The following is a 16,615-nucleotide window of genomic DNA, read 5'->3' as shown; positions in this document are numbered from 1 at the left end:
ACGAACCAAACTGAAAAAGTGGTTCATTTGGAAAGCTGGCAGCGTTTTGATCGAGAGATTTGTCTGCTCGGGACGATCAGACTTAGGTGGAGGGCAGTGTGACGAATATTGGTGACACTAAGTGATACTCACATCACTAGTCTGATGCTAAGTAAATGAAGCCACAACAACAATAAAGCAGGCAGTCACTTTTATCTACATAAACGAATCAATCATTATTTCTACACATATATACGCAGCGGAGAGAGACGCACAAACACATTCATATATGTTATCTGAGATGCTCCCAAAAGTAGGCAATTATCTGTGGAAGTATCACTAATATATACACGCGCATATGAGAAGCTATAATGTGCATCTGTGGTTATGTTATAGCTGGTAATTTTATAGCTGGTAGCAAATTCTAGAAATAGAAATGCCTAGAAATATGTCAACAAGGAAACCGAAAAGTATTAAAGCAGTAGCAGCTGAGGCACGACGATTCAGTTTGATTTAAGCACGCTATCTGTTGAGAAGTAGAAGTGTTATTGTGAAGTACTTTAATAAAGGCCATTTTGCATTATTGAATAGTGGAGTTATTTATTCAACAGTTTAGTGGTTCGAACGTTAGTAGAAGGTTGCAAATAAGAGGAATTGCACTAAATTCGTTACAATATGTATACTTTTACCGCTTCCTCTACCTTTACCTCAATCTCTATGTATACCTTTACCTCTGCTCTCCCTAATACATATATTTAACTTGATTCACATTTCTGGGCCATCCGAAAGCGAATGAGATATTGAAATGAAAATCATCCGATATCCATACCAAAAAACCTAGTGCTACAATTGTTCTGAAAATTTTATATATTTTTAAAAAGTACTTAATCACAGAAATTGAATCCATATATGAGTATAAAGGTTTGTTTCAAAGTGTTACAGATTCTATGTAATTCTCAAATGCACGGGATATTTGAGCGTGATCCGGACCAAGTTGTGTATCGGCCATTATAGCTAAACGATATCGGTCGCCAAAGCGATGAATATTCAATGATAAACCTGAAAAGAAAACCATTTAGTAAATGCGATCTCTTTTTACCCTACAGACAGTCAAAATTCACAACGAATTCCTTACATGTTTTTGATTGCGGGGGTCTAAACAGCAGCACATCCTCAACGATATGCCCCCATAGCGTCTGAAAATCTGAAGTGGCACCATGTATATCCGTTATTGTTACTGGAAAGTTGTGCGAGAAGAAATTCAAACAAACTTTTGTGAGTACGCGCGGCACCAATGCGGTCAGCAAATCGAAACGCGTCTGACCCATCGAAGCCAGATAGATCATAATCTGCTTGCGACGTATATTCTTAACAATCGAATGAATTTGGCGCGCATGCTGATGGCTAGGCGCCTGCAGTGGTAATTGCAAAAATACCACACCTCCAATATATTCCGATTTATTGCCCGTATTCTCTGTAAAGTATCCTTTTGCCATTGTACGGCATGTGGTATTGAGCACCTTGGGCACTGCCGCCAAACGATTGTGCATAGCGAAGTAATCGCGCAAAGCGCCTGCCAAACAGGAGAGAATAAAATCAGACTCACTTAGCTCCGCACCAAATTTGTGACGTTGCCTTATCTTGGCTGCATTAAGAGATTTGGAAAATGAGACAATTTTTCGGCCAGAATAAGATTTCATTTGTAATATATTCGCTTCCTTTGAGGGATTCACGAAGAGCTCTTCGTATATATTGACTGGCGCTTTGTAGATTTCATAACAAATTTTAAAGACTTCAATTTGCGCGTACAATAACATTGGCAGATATATAGATATACGCCCAATATGAGTATGCGTTAAATGGGTTTGACCCTTGAAGATGAGTTCGCTTATTGCCATCAATTCACAATAGATACGATAAGGAAGCAGTATGGTATTATTGATACTAACACGCCACAAGAATTTTGTCAATGTTTTGGCTATGTTTGCAGGATGCCAAGATGTTCGCATCGCTCCCCAAGCGGTGGGCCATGTAAGATTCCGATGTTCGATTTCTTTCATCAATAGTGTAGATAATATACTCAGACGTCCACATTTTTCTTTCTCCACATTGTAATGTCCTCGCAACTTTTGACGTAATTGCATCGTAATCCGATAGTCCATGAATACGTTCACGGCGATGATTATTAGGACGGAGAGTAACTGTGTTACATTACTAATAGGTACTGGCCGATAACCATCGGGTGTTTCTAAAGACTCAAACTCATAGATGAAAGCATTCCAACTGTTCACAATCTGTGCGCTAATATGATTCAACAGCCGTCGTATGTGGACGGGTTCACGCACGAAGCTAGAGAGATTTTGTGACTTTACGGACCTACCCATGTAATCCATATCGATTGCAGGCTTGCATCCATTTTCGTGTAACATTAGTAACTCACTTATATGTAGATCTTCCTCTTCGGCTATGATGAGATGATGCACCTTAATGAGCACATAATAGTGGTCATCCTATAGATGGAGATATTCGGTTAGTAATTTGAGAGCCATTTAATAGCAATTATACGAACCAGTCTTTGTGCGCCTGTTGCATGGTCGGCGGCTATAACATCGGTTTGTGTATTTGTTGTATTTGATGTAATTGGTGTTGTGGGTATTATAATCACTTGCCATTGTGGTAAGTCAGAAGGTATGTATTTAGTAGCCAAATCGCTAACGAAGTCTTGTATATTGCTATCGTTCACCGGACGTCCCCGATAGGTGCGTGTACTTAGTATTACTTGATTGTTTATGTTAAAGGAACTAGAAAGACAAAACAGTCTGGATATTTTCTGCCTAAGCTATCTTTGTACGGTCGCGAGAACGCGTTATCCTGACGCAAAGAAGGAAGGTAATTGCCTTCGTGATTTAAGTGGTTGATAAGAGGCGAAAAAATACCAGATTCAAGGGCCTGTGTAGCGCAACCCTTCAGGTTGCCAGCGCAATATATAGCTTCTCCAAATCCAATTGTCAACGTCACCTATCGGCGGCGAATCCTATTTCACTAACAGACGAGGCTCTGGCGACCCCAATCTCCTCATGGAACTTGGGGTGGGGAGGGAGCGATGGCCTGAAGGTTTAATGTGGCCATTTAAATCGTTCCCGAGATGGTCGGGCTAGCACCTTAATTGTGCTGTGTTACCGGAGCGTACCGGATCTGTATCCGGCAAAGGACCATCACATCGATAACACTGCCCAAAGCCTTCGGGCAGCAACCTTATCGCTACAACAACAACAACAATAACAGCTTACGCAACCCAATAGTAAACTTCATCTACTCGAGGTGAATCCTGTTACAAACCTCAGTGTAGCATACACATATTTAGCAGGCGAAGCTATGGCGACCACAAGCTCTTCATGCAATTAGGGGGTGTGTGACCTAGAAGGATCAATGTGGTCATATTAAACAGTTTCAGAGATGGTCGGGCTAGTACCTTGATGGTGCTTGTTACTGGAACGTACCGGATCTACATAAGTATATCAAAAGACCCTCCGGCTGAATGGAACAATGTCCGAGAACACTACTAAATAATCTGGCGGATGACAGAAGGCTTTGCGACTGCGGCAGATTTCTGCTGGAATAATAATAGTGGCCGGGCAACTGACGTGTAGGGTGTGAACACCGAACGAACCCGATGCATTAATCGCCGACGACGGAAAACACGTTTCGCTACCCGACTACGATGTAATTAGAACTGCAACATCCCTACTAAAAAATAGCAAGGCGGCGTGTAATGACGGACTACCCAAGCTGGAGGGAAAGATTTGGTAAAGAATATGCAAATATAGTCGGATGAGCGCTTGCCTACAGATTTGAGTTTAAGTGTGCTCTGCACAATCCACAGGAAGAGCAATCGCACAAATTGCGCCAATTACTATGGCATCAGCCTGCTTAATATCGCATATAAGGTTCTATTTGCGCTAGATCCTGGATAATACGCATGACAAAAGAATGAACCCCTAACATCTTTTTTTCGACTTCAAAGCAGTCTTTGACAGCGCGAAAAGAAGTTGCTTGTATGCTCTCATGTCTGAATTAAAGCTTCTTGTAAATGTAAAAAGGCTCTGCCAAATGAAGTTGAGCAACACCATAAGGATAGGGAAGAACCCCTCTCAGCAACTCGAAACCAAACGAAGCTTCCGACGTGACAAATGCCTTTCGTGCGATTTCTCTAACGTTGCGCATTCGTAGGGCGGGAGTATTCTAATTACCCTAACCCACTCTTCATAACTGTAGAGGCCATTTGAGCGACATAGTCGGGTGCTGGAACATGCTTTCAGTCATCGGCGTTTAGGTTATCGTTCCATTTGTGCTCCCTGCACAACTTAAACAAACACACTCTGTACGTCAGTTACCAGGTCGCCATTATCATTCATGGAGTCCTTGAAGCCTTGCCCCATATTTTTTTGGTATAATTTTCTGGTTTTATTCTCATTAGCCAGCATCTGAAGCTCCTCGTAATTACGCCATTTTGTCTACGTTTTTTTGTTCTAAATACTCGTCTCTCTTCCTTCTCACGAGACCATTCTAGCTCTGCACCTTCAAAGGAGTTCATATTTACTTAAACTAAAACCATGACAGCTTATAACTGAACTCCATTAACTGTCTACAGAGGTTTGATTCAAGGGGTGTGTAGGGCAACCCTTTCAAAGGGTGCTAACAAAACTTCCGTAACCAATAGGAAAGTGTAACTAATTGTCTTTCTAAAAAAATATAAATAATTTGTATTCTTTAACCACACTCACCTGATATCATTAACCCAAGCATAGTGACCCCAACAGGTCACTAATTTTTGGCGTAATTTTGGGAAACGCAAATAGCCGGCCTTATCTCGTGCATCGGTTAAATGTCTGGCGTAATAACGTTTTATTTCTTCAAAGTCACACTGACCTTTAATTTGAAGAAGAAAGTGAAATATTCCTGCGTTGCGCGGTGTATCGATAAGAGTACGAATTTTTTTCGATTTGGAGATTGTGAGCGTCGGGTATTTGATGCTAAGAACATAATTAACCAACTCGTCACTGTAGTGGACACCTGAAAGGATGAATGTAGATATATTAAAAGGCGATCCCGCTTAAATTTTAAATTATGGGTAAATATATAAATATGTGGGTGTGTGATTTACTAGCAACCATTAAGTGCCACCCTATTTCAGAATTTTATAGCGAAACGCTCTAATAAAGCTGAACCTATAATAAATTTATGTTGGCATAGGTCGCTTTGAGACAGGACGATCTTAAATAATTTGTGGGAGGGACGCAACAAATTATATGGGGTTATACTGAAATGACAGCCCTTGGTCAAGAAAAAAATCCCGAGTCGCTCTGGTACATAGAACCGGCTGCCGTGAGAACCAGAAGAAGAAAGCACCCTAGCAAAGGAGACACGAGTCACCACGGGCCCAACTTCGTTCTGGATACTGTAACAGGTTAAACTCTTGCTTGTCCAGAATCAACCCCGACATACGTAATGTATGTCCTGCATGCAATGTGTCCCCACATGACGCCAACAATGTTTTCAATTGTAATGTGGAACCTACGCCTCTAGGACCAAATTTCCTATGGTCCGCCCCTGTTAAAACTACCAGTTTTCTTGGTCCTGTTAGAAGAATTTAATGACAATTTGTGAGTGGTCGTGCCATTGAATGGGGCGAAGTTAACAGTGCTTCAACAACAACAACAACGATCTTAAACAAAATTCTTATTTAGATAAGTTTTCAACACACTACTGATATGACCGTTTGATTTTTGTTGTTGCTGTTATAGCAATCAAGACACTCCCTGAAGATTTTGGGGAGTGTTATATATGTTGATGGATATGGATCCGATAACAAGCACAAATAAGGTACAAGCCCAACCATCTCGGGAGCTATTTAATATGACCACATTGAACCTTCTAGGCCACCCCACCTCCACGCGCATGAGGAAACTGGGGTCGTAAGAGCCTCTTCTGCTAAACAGACTGGATTCGCTACGGGTAAGTGGACACAACTTCTTCAATCCCTACCGTTTTTTAAACAAATACCAAGATGAGCCGTTTCTGACAAACGTTTTCCCCATATGAACATAAAACTTACTGCCCTGTTAACACAACTTTTTTCACCAAAAATATTTTTTATCGGACGCATAAACCTTAAAGTCTATATGAAAAAAACGGCCCTAAATAATGTTGATCTAAGTCGACTCAGAGATGTAATTATTAAAAAAAATTCTTTGCCGGAGTAAAGAGGGGGTAAGGGCAAGTTGTTGTAAAACAGTCCGGAATAAATCGCAACGGAAGCACAAAACATTCAAAAAATTTAAGGAGATGTTCCGAAAATATTCCAGAAGTTATCTCTAAAATAAACTTGAAATTGTTCCAAAATGGTCCCGATATGTACATTAAACTAGTTCCGAAATGTTTCCAAAATAATACCGACAACAACTCCGAAATCGTCGCGAAATGATCTTGGACTACTACATAAATAGTCCACAAATGGTCCCAAAATAGTCACGAAATTATTCGAGAACAATCACGAAAGGATAGAAATAGTACCGTAATAGAAGGCAATCCGAAATGATATTGTAACGAATTTACTGCAAATGCTCTTATTTGCAATCTTCTGGCCCGACAGATAGCGTGCTTAACTGAAAACTGCTTCTAGCGCCTCTACCGCTGGTGCTTTTATACTCTGTGATTTCCTCGTGGCATCTTCTAGGCGCTTCCAGAATTTACTTAGTTACCGCCATATAATTATAACTACAGATGCACGTATATAGCTTCTCATATGCGTGTATTTGTGAGCGACACTTCCCCAATTACAATTGCATACTTTTGGGAGCATCTCAGATAAGATATCTGCATGTGTTTGTGCATCTCTTCTCTGCTGCGTGTACGTACATATGTGTAGACATAATGATTTATTCGTTTACGTACATACAAGTGTAGCAGCTTGCTTCATTGTTGTTGTGGCTTTATTTACTTAGTATCAGATTAGTGATGGGAGTATCACTTAGTGTCACTAATATTCGTCATACTGCCCTCCACCTAAGTCTGATTGTCCTGATCAGACAAATCTACCGATCTAAACGCTGCTAGCATCTCCAAATGTACCACTCTTCTACGTCATGGTTTACCAATGATTTGTATGCGGTAGATGGTGTCACTGATCTTCTTTACAACTTGGTCGGGCCTTCCCAACTGCGCCGAAATTTGGATGGAACACCCTTCCGCTGGCGAGGGTTGTATAGCAGTACCAGATCTCCCTCCAAGAAACCTTCCGAATTAAAGTTCTTGTCATGCCAGTGTTTGATCTTACTACTTATTACCTTGGGCCGTTCCCTCACTCACGGATTGGCTTCGCATAATCAGTATCGTTCCCACGTTTCACAACAGTAGTGCACTCCTTCTTGAAACTACCCTCGCATTTTTAATGGGAAATTCGTTGCTTCGTTTTTGTACGTCCATTAGGTTTTGTCAATGCCAGTGTTTCTCTCGCAGGTACTTTTGATTTAGCTTTATTTGGCCCATTCGATCTATCAACTTTTGCTTTTTACTTTCGTGGTCTTTGTCGAGTCTTCTCCACCAGTACTCGATTACTACTGAACCCTTTCTGCAAAATGAAGTTAAGTGGTATATCCTGGTTATTATAACGCATCACGCTTCTCTGCATATCGATCTTGATGTCATGGTCAACCAAGAAGTCCACTCCCAATATGACTTCATCAACGATCTCCGCCACAACGAATTTGTGTAGAACTGTGACCTTTCCAATCAAGACTTCACATACCACTTCTCCCTGGACTTGGTTATACTCGCCAGTGACCGTACGCAACCCTGCTCCAGGTAACGGTTTTACTCTCCTGTTGACCAAGTCAGATCGGATTAAGGAATGAGAGGCGCCCTTATCTACAGTCAGAACACGTTCTTTGCCATCCACATTCCCTCTGACGGTAAGACTGCTCGATTTTCTACCAATTTGCGACACAGATATCACAGGACATTCAATAGCTGGAGCTAGCTCTCGATCTCTACATCTTACTCGCTCTTGCTCATCCCCTCCAGCTTTGTTATTAAGACCACCCATGCTGCTGAAACCACTAGGATCAAGATCGCAATGACGTGCAATGTGACCGGGCTTCCCGCATTTGAAGCATTTGATAACTCTTTCACTCCGCTTTTGCGATCCATTCAACGCCTCCAATATTGCGTCTACCCACTCTGGCCTTTGTACTTCCACACGGCGTGCTTTGAAAACTGGCTTACACAGAAGCGACGCTGTTTCCTGAATCAGAGCATGTGATACCGTTTCTGCGAATGTTGGCTTTGGGTTTGCGTATGTAGCTCGCTTTGTTTCGACGTCCCGTATGCCATTTATAAAGCTCTGAATCTTTACCCTTTCAGTGTATTCCACGGGTGCGTCCGCATTCGCTAAATCTGCTAACCTTTCAATATCCGACGCAACCTCTTGCAATGTTTCACCAGGCCTCTGGAAGCGGTTCAGCAACTCCATTTGGTATATCTGTCTCCTATGCTCAGTTCCGTATCATCTCTCTAGAGCGCCCATCAATGTTTCATAACAGTTCCGTTCGCCTTCTGGAATGGTTTGTAAAATCTCAGCTGCAGGCCCTTTCAACGCCATGAGCAGTGCAGCAATTTTATCTTCAGCATTCCAGTTGTTCATTGCTGGGGTCTTCTCAAACTGTAGCTTGAAGACCTGGAAAGGAACAGAACCGTCAAAGGATGGTGCCTTTACCTTCGGATTGCTTACTGAAACAGCTGGGCGATTTAGTTGTAACTGCTCCATACGACCTTTCAAATCATCGACTTCTGCCTGAAATTGAGCGATTTTTGCATCCTGCGCTTCCAGTTTTGATGATACCCTTGCTTCCTGTTCTGACAGTTGCGAAGATATGCGAGATTCTTGTGCTTTCAACTGCTCAGCCATATATGTCTTCTGTGATTCCAGTTGGGATGCTATACTTGTCTTTTGTTCTTCCAGTTGAGATGCCAATTGAGATGTTATATCTATCTTTTGCGATTCCAGTTGAGATGACATTTGCGATGACATTTCTGAAATACGTGCCTCCTGTGCTTCCATCTTGGATGTTAAACGTGTATCTTGCGATTCCATTTGAAAAGCCACTGTCGACGTTTGAGCAGATATTGCAGCCAAAATCATGTTCAAGTCTGTGCTCGTAACTGTCTGCGTAACTGCCTCTTCCATTTTTGTTGTTTCCTCGCCATCAAGATGAAAGTCATACTCTTCCACGTCAATTCCTTCTAATTCCATTGCCTGTCGTAGTCGTTCCTGAAGTTCTAGTTTAATGCCGGTTGTATTTAATCTACGGCTCTGCAACTCCTTCTTCAGTTGCTGGATCTTCAATTCACTTAACTTTGGCATGTCCAAGTTGTATTCGAAGTCTTCGGAATTTATTCAACAATTCCTCTTCTGACGCCAATTGTAACGAATTTACTGCAAATGCTCTTATTTGCAATCTTCTGCCAACGTTCGTATCGCTAAACTGTTGAATAAATAACTCCAATATTGAATAACGGAAAAAATGGCCTTTATTAAAGTACTTCACAAGAACACTTATACTTTGCAACGAATAGCTTGCTTAATAACCAAACTGATTGATAGCTCAAATGAAACTGACTATTGCCCGACAGATAGCGTGCTTAACTGAAAACTGCTTCTAGCGCCTCTACCGCTGGTGCTTTTATACTCTGTGATTTCCTCGTGGCATCTTCTAGGCGCTTCCAGAATTTATTTAGTTACCGCCATATAATTATAACTACAGATGCACGTATATAGCTTCTCATATGCGTGTATTTGTGAGCGTCACTTCCACAATTATAATTGCATACTTTTGGGAGCATCTCAGATAAGATATCTGCATGTGTTTGTGCATCTCTTCTCTGCTGCGTGTACGTACATATGTGTAGACATAATAGCTATCATCCGGTGGCAAAATCCTGAGCCAGATAAATAATTTTGCATGTAAATGCAACAACAACGATTTGAGCCAGATAAATCCAGATAGAAGTCTGGTTCAATTTGTGAGCCAGATAATTTGTTAATTACTTCTTTTTAGGTTGGCAACGCGGCCTTTAGTATACCTACTTTTTCAAAAATAGATGGCGCTGCTTAGCCTTTCGCCGTATGAGTTAAATGAAAAACAGCGGCGACATCTGCCTATCACATTTCACGTGTGCGAAAATTTCACGACATCTGCTTCTCAAGTCTCTCAATGATCCAGAGCATTCCCGTGCGAATTGAGCGTGAGCCGGAGCAGTAAAACTCACTGAAAGACGGCAAATGATTTATTCGTTTACGTACATACAAGTGTAGCAGCTTACTTCATTGGTGATGTGGCTTTATTTACTTAGTATAAGATTAGTTATGGGAGTATCACTTAGTGTCACTAATATTCGTCACAATATATTAATAGTAGTATGGACTTGCTTCGATATGATTCGGTGTAAGTTCCGAAACAACACTCGAATGGCCCCTAATTGATTCGGAAACTATACCGAGATATTCTTGAAATGATCCGAATACAGCCCAAACTTAATGATATTGTAACGAATTTTGGGAAATTCTACTTATTTGCAACCTACTGCTAACGTTCGAATCGCCAAACTGTTGAATAAATCACTCTAATATTCTGTATTGCAAAATGATCTTTATTCGGCTACGTTGGGAGTAGTACAATTATACTTCACAATTAAACTGATAGCGTGTTTAAATCAAACTGATTACTGACTACTCACCTTTCGCTGCCTATATACTCTCTGTTGCCTCGTTCACCCATTTCTCCTAAGGTCTAGTAACTTCCCCATCCCTAGTTCTATGAGGAACTTGAGGTCGTCAAAGCCTCGATTGCTAAATATGTGTATGATACGCATTCTAGAGTCACCCCTGCTCCACCTTTATGCCGATATCTCGAAAAGGCGTCCACCTATAGAACTAAGCCCGCGCCCTTTTAAACTGCTCACTAACACCTTTCATTTGATACACATGTCATACAAACACATTCCAGGGTTACCCCGGTTCATTTTCCTACATGCTTATTTTCCCTTATGTTGTCACCATAGCTCTCAACTGAGTATGTAATGTTCGGTTACACCCGAACTTAGCTTTCCTTACTTGTTAGCTTTTAAGCTTAATATTATTTAAAAGCGGGATTTTTATTTTTTTTAAACTATATTTCGCCTTGTGTAAGTCAAGTTGACAATTGGGTTGCGGAAACTATGAACTGCGCCGGGGCATCTCCGTTCACCCTGCACAACGTCGTGTGGAGGTTGGAATCACACATATCATGATGGGCTTTGAAATGTAGATGTTAATGATTGCCAGATTCGGATCGCTAAGGCGCAAACTACTGAATGCGGAATGCTGGGATCTATCCCAGAACACTTCGCTCGATGCAACTTTGCACCTAACCAAATCACAGAAGTGCGACCGTCCTAAATAAATAATTTTCCTGCAAAGGCAATAAAACGACTTGTCTGGGCCAAGGCTAGGTTCAACACTTGGGGCAGACCGGCTGCTATGAAGTGTTCCGAGGATTATAATTTGTGGGGGGACACAGCAAATTAAATGGGGTTCGACTCCCACAGCAGACGGTTCTATGAACGGGAGCTACTCGGGATGTCATATCAGTGTAACCCCATTAAAAAAAGGATCACCGCACCCAGAAAGCTTGGGATAACTACCCCTTTTTCTAGAAAAATCGGCGAGCCGTTCGGTCTTGACTGAGCTAGAAAACTAGTAAAAAGAACTTTCACAATATTCATAATATTAATAATAACAATTTTTGTTGTTAGTTAATAATAGTTAAAAAAATCTCCCAGAAAACATTTTTCGTTCCTGCCTAATGCTTTCCATAGAAACAACAATGTCTGCCATATTAAAGACTAATTAATGTACTTGTACAAGTGCTGTATGTTTCTCCTACTTTTTATTCGTAGAACCAATTACGCTGAAACCGATTCTCAGCTGTGCGGCTATGTCAATTAGTTCACAACAGCGATCAACCTACATCGGAACTGGACAAGCTCACTAACCCCGTAATGTATTCGTCCAATTCTGCGCAACACAAGAACAAGGTGCATATCCCATTCGGTGGTTTCAAAGAGATGGATAAGGATATATAGATATTTAGCCGGCTAAAGCCACGGTAACCTATTTCAAAGATCGAGTCTCGTAAAGGTTAAGAAGTTTAGTTCAGTAGGGAATGTCAGGCCTTTCCTCGATAGTTTCTCTAGTTTCTGAAAGATCATGATGATACTTATAACGTGTGTAGTGTTAAATAAGAGCACATATTCGTCATCCCAATGGGTCAGTGAGCTTAAAATATACCCGCGGTAGCTATGCCTGTCGTCAGAGGCGACTAAAATACCGAATTGATTCAAGGGGTTGTGTAGCGCAACCCTTTCAAGGGGTTGCCAGCGCAACATATAGCTTCTCTCAACCTCACCTACTCGTGGCGAATCCTGTTTCATTAACAGCCGATGCTATGGAGACCCCGAACTCCTGATGGATCTAGAGGGTGGGAGGGCGGTCTTGCCTAGAATGTTCCATGTGGTCATACCAAATCGTTTTCGAAATAGTGGGGCTAGTAACTTTATGGTGCTTATTACCGGAACGCTCCGGATCTACATCCGGCAAAGGACCATCAACATCGATAACACTGCCCAAGGCCTTCTGGGAGTGTCCTTATCGCTACAACAGCAACAACAGCAGCACATATTCGTGAGTATAACCACGAGATCTGTCATTATACATATAAAACAGCGGCCAACTCCCGAAAAAATAGGGTGGCAGTACTGACAACTTATAATGAGGTTGGCCAAATACTAAGTAATCTTAATATTGAACTCTGAACAGGCACGTTGTGCCTCTTAATGTCTCCTTAATATCAGCTAACAACACTAGCGCATAACAATATTTGGGCAAAGACCCTCGACCAAAGACGTAGAGGAGCGCAAGCTTATTCACTAAAGGTTTGCCATAACTCAAATATGAATTTTGTAACCTGGATGGGAACTTTTTAGCGAGTATTCCGAATGATGGGATACACCCAACGACTATTGACTATTTCTTGGCCCATCCTGTGCACCGCGAACGTCAAAACAGCTGGCCGACCACGTTTTGAAAAAACCCTTCAGAAGCAATTTAGATAAATATTATCTGCCAAGGTACTTAAACTTTGCACTTTTGGTATGGAGGTTAGCCACACTATGCACTATAATACGGTGGCATTGAGTCTTCTGTAATTATCAAGTTTAAAAGTACTTGGTTATTCTTTTTCAGTTTCCTGGATTTGCGCATCACTAACTATTACGTACCTATGGACATATGCATCTAAGTCTATAAATATCAGTTTCTAGATTTTCTACGTATTCGAATATACAGCAGCACATAGCATTTATGTATTTCGATATGTCATGGTGATAACACCAATGCCAATAAATCTATTTTGTTTATAGCAATTATTATTATTTGTTTAGTTGTGCATTGCCGTTTAGGCGATAAACGATCATGCATGGCGCATACAAACTAGAGCTGGCTGACAAACTAAATAGAAATCAATACCAATCGATTCTAGCATTCAAGCGACTTTCATATGATATCGTAAATGACCGAAGAATACTGCGTATTAGTGTTCAGTCCCCAGTATAGTGCTATTTTAAGCAAGGGTGCCCAGGCAATGGCTCATTTGGCTCATTATGGCTCCCAACAACATCACTTTGATTCCGTCTGGCTCCCAACAAGGACCAATTCGATTTCGATAGAATGACAGAGAATAATCACAGCATTCTTTGAAACTCAAAGTTTGAATGGCATTGGTACCGAAATGAACATCCACTTACTGGGAATAGATGGGAATGAAAAAGCGGATGAACTAGCTAAAAAGGGCGCATCCCTTGAAGCTTGCTCCCAATTAGACTGGGCGAGATTAAGCGAAGGCGAGAGGTGCACATGATCGACCAAGCAGGAAAGGCGTGGGCTCAAGCGCGGGGCTGTAAAGTCTTACAACCTTAGACTAACAAAGTTGCTTCTATCATTAAAAAGAGAGGACTGTAGACTCATGACGGGTAGTCTGACTGGACACTGCCTTCTGGTGGCACATGCCTTTAAATTAGACTTGGTCAGTTAAAGCAGATGTAGGAAGTGCGGTTTGGAGGAGAAAACGATCGAGCACGTTCTGTGCTCGTGCCCTGCGCTTGCCAGGCTAAGACTCCAGCTATTAGGAGTGATACAGCTGTCAGATATAGAAGCAGCAATTGGCTTAAGTCCTAGGAAGCTTCTAGTATTTGCCAAGAGGAGTTATTTTATAACATAGGTCCTGGTTTTTGATAGGGGTTTTCAGTTTGGGCGTTAAAACAAACTTCTGGTAACACTACGGACTCATTCAGTCTATGTGAGGTCCTCATGGACCGGCCAGTTCAACCTAACCTAACCTACTGCTACCCGGCCTGCACCTGCTGCTGTTTAAGCCACATTTTCATAGAGCGGGGCACATATACCGTTGTTTGTTAAAATGCGTTGCAAACGAATAAAAGTAATATACCCAATTTCGTTGTTATCGTTTGGCTCCATTAGTGAAATCCCCTTATTTGAAGTAATAAAATTTCCACACTATTAATCATAAATTATTCCTCCAGTCCACTAGAGAAGTTCCCAAGCTGTTCCGTTAGGACTCCTTGCCTCCTGCGCTCACTCTCATAGGTAGGCTCCAAGAGCTATTATAATCCCTATAGTATTAACAGAGTTGGTCTTACTTTGCAAATGAAAATATAAATAAATAAATAAATGTAAGGCGCGATAACTTCCGAAAAGATCTAAGGCCGAACTTCTCTTCCAATTTGCGTCGTGCTCCTCTTGATTTTCCCTACAAATTGGCCGGACGGGACCTACATGTTTTATGCCGACTCAGAACGGCATCTGCAAAGCAGATGAGTTTTCACTGAGAGCTTTTCATGGCAGAAATACACCCGGAGTGCTTGCCAAACACTGCCGAGGGGCGACCCCGCTTAGAAAAATTTTCTTCTAATTGAAAAATCTTATTTCTAAAATTTTGATGTTGCTTTGCCCGGGAGTTGAACCCAGAGCATACGGTGTGATAGGCGGAGCACGCTACCATCACACCACGGTGGCCGCCATGGTTTGTGTAAAAATACTAGCGGATGTTCCAAAGCCCTGCTGGAATTACCGGCAATCTACGTCCATCCCATAGAGTTAATAAATTTGAGAAGAGCCCTCAGTCTTACATGTTTACAATCCGGCGACATCCACAGTTCAGCGACTAATTTGAATCATCCATTCATATTAAGAATGCCTGAAAAACGATTTGGGTTTTATGATGGCCACATGCTTTTAGAAACTCTGCAAAATGCTTCCCTTGATGAGTGCCAGCAGTGATCCTCCGTTACTGGCCGTACTACCTTATCTTCTATTTAGTTGCCCGTATTACAACGCCCCAGCACCCAAATCAAAGATATTATATGCCGCTGGACTCAACGCCCACTCTAACTAACCAACCACTTATCGCCGCAGTAATACTTGGAATGCCTTCATGATAGTAAAAATATGAGATTGTTGTATTTAATCCGCTCCAGCAAAACTTTGATGCTGAATTTCGGAGTATGTTGCCCGTCTTTCTTATTTTTCTTGTAGCATCCAATAGGTGCGGTCACTCACAAATTGTCATCGATATCCTTTAACGAAAGTCCAAGGAAACTTGCAATTTCAATCGAGATGGACAAAAGGGCCATGGGGGGTAGAGATTTTGGTTCCACAAAGCAATTTAAATGATGGTTGGTGTCATGTGGGGACGCATTGCATGCAGGACGTACATTGCGTAAGTCGGGGTTGATTCTGGATATGTAAGAGTTTAACCTATTGCTGTATCCAGATCGAATTTGTGTCAGATTCGCGCGTCTCTTTGAGGAGTTTGTTTTCCCCAACTGCGTTTAGGGAGTTGTACTCTGGCAACCAGGTTCGCCACGCCTTTATAGGCAGAAAACTTTGCGACTCCTAGTGGATGAGGTTGGGGGCTTGTTTATGCTTATTAGGTTCAACCGGCTTAATTCTCATGCGCCAGATTACTACAAAGTGCAGCGCGTTTCTTTTAAGCACACAAGCGGTTGCTATACAGGTAACTATGGGCGCTTGTTTGCCTTTTCCTCAAGTGCTGCCAACAAGGGTTCGGTAGGTTTTGCTACGACTCTGGACTTAGGCTGCAATGGCGGCTGCATGCGAACGTCATAACCAATATTTTTAGATGACGGACAGTCGGTAGAGTAATATTTCCAACATTTACACCATCAACGTGGTGAGTTAGATCGCCGAGGATTTTATCCGTATTAGTGCCATGTTACTTACTTACTTACTTAATTGGCGCTTAACCGTCTAAACGGTTATGGTCGTCCAACAAGGCGCGCCAGTCGCTCCTTCGCTCCGCCAACCGCCGCCAATTGGTCACACCAAGGGAGTTTAAATCGTTTTCCAACTGGTCCTTCCAACGGAGTGGGGGCCGCCCTCTACCTCTGCTTCCATAGGCGGGTTCCAATAGAAACACTTTCTTGGCCGGATCATCATCTTTCA

The 16,615-nt window shown here is 41.9% G+C and overlaps 1 protein-coding gene across 3 annotated transcripts in view; it reads right to left on the bottom strand.

The window, feature by feature from the left end:
• Positions 1 to 830: 830 nt before the first annotated feature.
• LOC137240649 (uncharacterized) overlaps positions 831 to 16,615 on the bottom strand; it is a 39,443-nt gene continuing 23,658 nt past the window's right edge. For 2 of the 3 annotated variants that reach the window (XM_067767163.1, XM_067767164.1), the window contains exons 3-6: positions 4,764 to 5,052; positions 2,549 to 2,780; positions 1,115 to 2,489; positions 831 to 1,038 (exon numbers count right to left, since the gene is read on the bottom strand). In XM_067767163.1, the coding sequence (XP_067623264.1) occupies positions 908 to 1,038; positions 1,115 to 2,489; positions 2,549 to 2,780; positions 4,764 to 5,052 (2,027 nt within the window). In that variant the 3' untranslated portion in view covers positions 831 to 907. The remainder of the gene's footprint in view (positions 1,039 to 1,114; positions 2,490 to 2,548; positions 2,781 to 4,763; positions 5,053 to 16,615) is intronic. The other variant, XM_067767165.1, reaches the window with a different exon arrangement.

The sequence above is a fragment of the Eurosta solidaginis genome, chromosome 2 (assembly GCF_040869045.1).
Source record: "Eurosta solidaginis isolate ZX-2024a chromosome 2, ASM4086904v1, whole genome shotgun sequence".
Taxonomy (NCBI): domain Eukaryota; kingdom Metazoa; phylum Arthropoda; class Insecta; order Diptera; family Tephritidae; genus Eurosta; species Eurosta solidaginis.
Note: the sequence above shows the minus strand (reverse complement) of the source record. Positions and strands in the feature narration are given on the sequence as shown.